Genomic DNA, 5,000 nt, shown 5'->3' with positions numbered 1-5,000 from the left:
GAAGGAATGTAAAAGATAGGAAGGAAGGAAGGAAGGAAGGAATGCAAAAGATAGGAAGGAAGGAAGGAAGGAAGGAATGCAAAAGATAGGAAGGAAGGAAGGAAGGAATGTAAAAGATAGGAAGGAAGGAAGGAAGGAATGTAAAAGATAGGAAGGAAGGAAGGAAGGAAGGAAAGAAGGAAGGAATGCAAAAGATAGGAAGGAAGGAAGGAAGGAATGTAAAAGATAGGAAGGAAGGAAGGAATGTAAAAGATAGGAAGGAAGGAAGGAAGGAAGGAATGCAAAAGATAGGAAGGAAGGAAGGAAGGAATGCAAAAGATAGGAAGGAAGGAAGGAAGGAAGGAAGGAAGGAATGTAAAAGATAGGAAGGAAGGAAGGAAGGAAGGAAGGAAGGAATGCAAAAGATAGGAAGGATGGAAGGAAAGAATGTAAAAGATAGGAAGGAAAGAAGGAAGGAAGGAAGGAAGGAAGGAAGGAAGGAATGCAAAAGATAGGAAGGAAGGAAGGAAGGAATGCAAAAGATAGGAAGGAAGGAATGTAAAAGATAGGAAGGAAGGAAGGAAGGAATGTAAAAGATAGGAAGGAAGGAAGGAAGGAATGCAAAAGATAGGAAGGAAGGAAGGAAGGAATGTAAAAGATAGGAAGGAAGGAAGGAAGGAAGGAATGCAAAAGATAGGAAGGAAGGAAGGAAGGAAGGAAGGAAGGAAGGAAGGAAGGAAGGAAGGAAGGAAGGAAGGAATGTAAAAGATAGGAAGGAAGGAAGGAAGGAAGGAAGGAAGGAAGGAAGGAAGGAATGCAAAAGATAGGAAGGAAGGAAGGAAGGAAGGAATGCAAAAGATAGGAAGGATGGAATGAAGGAAGGAATGTAAAAGATAGGAAGGAAGGAATGAAGGAAGGAATGCAAAAGATAGGAAGGATGGAAGGAAAGAATGTAAAAGATAGGAAGGATGGAAGGAAGGAATGCAAAAGATAGGAAGGAAGGAAGGAAGGAAGGAAGGAATGCAAAAGATGGGAAGGAAGGAATGTAAAAGATAGGAAGGAAGGAAGGAAGGAATGTAAAAGATAGGAAGGAAGGAAGGAAGGAAGGAAGGAATGCAAAAGATAGGAAGGAAGGAAGGAAGGAATGTAAAAGATAGGAAGGAAGGAAGGAAGGAAGGAATGTAAAAGATAGGAAGGAAGGAAGGAAGGAAGGAAGGAAGGAAGGAATGCAAAAGATAGGAAGGAAGGAAGGAAGGAAGGAAGGAAGGAAGGAATGCAAAAGATAGGAAGGAAGGAAGGAAGGAATGTAAAAGATAGGAAGGAAGGAAGGAATGTAAAAGATAGGAAGGAAGGAAGGAAGGAAGGAAGGAAGGAAGGAAGGAATGCAAAAGATAGGAAGGAAGGAAGGAAGGAAGGAAGGAAGGAATGCAAAAGATAGGAAGGAAGGAAGGAAGGAATGTAAAAGATAGGAAGGAAGGAAGGAATGTAAAAGATAGGAAGGAAGGAAGGAAGGAAGGAAGGAAGGAATGCAAAAGATAGGAAGGAAGGAAGGAAGGAATGTAAAAGATAGGAAGGAAGGAAGGAAGGAATGTAAAAGATAGGAAGGAAGGAAGGAATGTAAAAGATAGGAAGGAAGGAAGGAATGTAAAAGATAGGAAGGAAGGAATGTAAAAGATAGGAAGGAAGGAAGGAATGTAAAAGATAGGAAGGAAGGAAGGAATGTAATAGATAGGAAGGAAGGAAGGAATGTAAAAGATAGGAAGGAAGGAAGGAATGTAAAAGATAGGAAGGAAGGAAGGAATGTAAAAGATAGGAAGGAAGGAATGAAGGAAGGAATGCAAAAGATAGGAAGGATGGAAGGAAAGAATGTAAAAGATAGGAAGGAAGGAAGGAAGGAAGGAATAAATGTGAAGAAATAAGTCCACAACAAAAGAGGAAGTAAGACAATAATAATGTATAAACTAAGAGAGCAGAATGTGTCTGTCCATTATTATTTCAGACATAACTCAGAAATCAAAGCTTAAACAAAACTGTCCAAGATTTGATGACCTGAAGGCAAACTTGATCAAATCCAGTGATTCATTTGCCCTCGAAAGCTTCATGTAAACACAACAAATCTTTCACGAGCGAAGTGAACGAACTGAGACTAGTTCTTGAAGATGTGGTGTAACATAATGAGGATGAATGAATCACATTTCTTTACTGTGTACTGATGAACTGGTTTAGATCGAGTCATGGTTAGTGTGTGTGATTTGTTTTGCCATTCTTGTGCTGCCGTCTCAACTGTGATGCTTCTGGTTTATCCACTCACTTCACCAGAATCTTGTTTCTTTTGGTGTGTGAGAAATGCTGCAGCTGCAGAGACTCCTGGGTAATAAACGCCACCGCCAAGTGGAAGTAATTATTCCATAACTGCAGAAGACAGACAGATCATGAGGGAGAGACAGCACTGGTCACACACACACACACACACACACACACACACACACACACACACACACACACACACACACACACACACACACACACACACACACACACACAACATGTATATCAATATGAAAACACACCTGCACTTCAAAGTTGTTGTTGTCCAGGAACTTGTGGTTCATAGTGTCAGCATATGTGTTGATCGCTCGGAGGAAGACTCTAAAATAATTTAGGAACAAGTTCATTAATTAACATACAGTATACAGTTCATTTGATACGCTGATGAGATTCTTATAATAAAAAAAAAACAAGCAATTCTTCATAATCATACATAATGAAAGAAAATGATTGATGCATGATTGACAAGCATCCGCATATCAAAATGGTCACGGTTGAATCCACACACATCCTTAAGTGCTTCTTAAAAATGTCTGAATCTTATCGCATTGAATAAAACATCATAGCAAGTGTCATCAGCGTGCCTCGAATGCTGCTGGAGCTTTTCTCAGAACTCACTTCACTTTTCCGAGTCATTATTGCTCAGTGACTTGTGTCTACCGGTTTTTTTTCACAGTGCAGTTCAGAGATTCCATAGCAAAGTAATTTCTACAGTAATATACTGTATATATATATATATATACACATTACAGTTAGTTCCGGTCCTCGAATCTGATTGGACAAGAGATGTTCCATGAGCACTGATGGTGTGACATCATCAGCACTCCGACGCTTCACTGTGTGTGTGTCACTCCGCTTGTGTTCGTGTTGTTCCTAACTAGCAGTGCATGTGTGTTAAGAGCTACTGTTTGTCTTTTTTTGACATTACATATGTTAGCCAGCAGGTGGCGGCGAAAGATCATTCTTGTGTGTAATATGAGCAGTTGGTGACGTGAAGTGAATCCACATACAACAGCTCTCCGTGATCGCTTGTATTACTGCTACTCGACTACAGCTAGGAAATGGATTTAAACAGCTTTAAATGGACAACTTCAGCTGAGAGACACAACAGACTGATTAATTACTCAATGAGTGCTGTTAAAAATGGCAGATGACATTGCAGTTTCTATAGTGATTGACTCTTATGCAGCGGCTACCATGAAAAAGGAGAAAGTTGATCTTCAGAAAGCTGACAGCATCTCTGCTTGAGTGTGACAACAGGTGATCTCTCTCTCTCTCTCTCTCACACACACACACACACACACACACACACACACACACACACACAGTGTTTGTGTGTGTGTGTGTGTATATGTGATGTGTGTGTGTGTATATGTGAGTGTGTGTGTGTGTCAGTGAGTGTGTGTGCGTATATATGTGTGTGTGTGTCAGTGAGTGTGTGTGCGTATATATGTGTGTGTGTGTGTGTCAGTGAGTGTGTGTGTGTGTGTGTGTGTGCGTATATATGTGTGTGTGTGTGTGTGTGTGTGTATGTGTGTGTGTGCGTATATATGTGTGTGTGCATATATATGTGTGTGTGCGTATATATGTGTGTGTGTGTCAGTGAGTATGTGTGTGTGTGTGTGTGTGCGTATATATGTGTGTGTGTGTGTGTATATATGTGTGTGTGTGCGTATATATGTGTGTGTGTGTGCATATATATGTGTGTGTGTGTGTGCGTATATATGTGTGTGTGTGTGTGTGTCAGTGAGTATGTGTGTGCATATATATATGTGTGTGTGTGCGTATATATGTGTGTGTGTGTGTGCGTATATATGTGTGTGTGTGTGTGTGTGTCAGTGAGTATGTGTGTGCATATATATATGTGTGTGTGTGTGTATCTGTGTCAGTTAGCAATGAGCGGGAATCGAACTCCCGGCCTTCATAGGTGCTCGCTAACAGCACTTGCCCCTACAGTCTGTTAAAGGCTAAATGGGGGATCTTTGTCTATCTTTGTTTGTGTCAGTGAGTGCGTGTTTATGTGAGTACGTGTGTGTGTGTGTGTGTGTTTGTCTGTGAGTGTGTGTCTGTGTGTGTGTGTGTTCACCTGTTTTGCACCATGATCATGGTTACCCAGTCAGATGGGTACACATGTTTACCAATTAGATCCTTAAACAACAGAAATGTTTCCATCAGGAAATCCTGCAAGAACACACAAGATGATTAACTTCTGAATAAGATAACTAAACAGACAGACAGACAGACAGACAGACAGACAGACAGACAGATAAACATCTTACCACTAGTTCAGTTGTGCCACTGAAAGTCTCGATGTAGCGTGAATAGTGTCTGTCATCCATCTGACTGAGAATGGCCGTCATACACGCCACCACACGAGACTGCAGACAGAGAGCAAGTAAATTAAGGACAAAATATGAACGGGATGGAACTTCGAGAGCAACAAACTGACACTTCCTGAATGTCCTGACACACTTTTTCAACTGAAGAGATGCGAGTAAACATGATGAAGAACATTTCAGATTGTTAGGTGCAACTTTCAATCACTCAAAACTAGGTTCAATTTCCCCTTTACCATAACTCTACCTCTCTCACCTCTCTCTCTCTCTCTCTCTCTCTCTCTCTCTCTCTCTCTCTCTCTCTACTCTCTCTCTCTCTCTACCTCTCTCTCTACCTCTCTCTCTCTCTCTCTACCT

General features: G+C 41.0%; 1 protein-coding gene across 1 annotated transcript in view; it reads right to left on the bottom strand.

The window, feature by feature from the left end:
- LOC127659710 (dedicator of cytokinesis protein 2) overlaps window positions 1-5,000 on the bottom strand; it is a 152,645-nt gene that overhangs the window by 30,561 nt on the left and 117,084 nt on the right. The window contains 4 exon segments of the mRNA XM_052149655.1: window positions 2,291-2,391; window positions 2,550-2,628; window positions 4,394-4,488; window positions 4,587-4,685. Coding sequence (XP_052005615.1) covers window positions 2,291-2,391; window positions 2,550-2,628; window positions 4,394-4,488; window positions 4,587-4,685 — 374 coding nt within the window.

The sequence above is a fragment of the Xyrauchen texanus genome, chromosome 19, assembly GCF_025860055.1.
Source record: "Xyrauchen texanus isolate HMW12.3.18 chromosome 19, RBS_HiC_50CHRs, whole genome shotgun sequence".
NCBI classification, from domain to species: domain Eukaryota; kingdom Metazoa; phylum Chordata; class Actinopteri; order Cypriniformes; family Catostomidae; genus Xyrauchen; species Xyrauchen texanus.
Note: the sequence above shows the minus strand (reverse complement) of the source record. Positions and strands in the feature narration are given on the sequence as shown.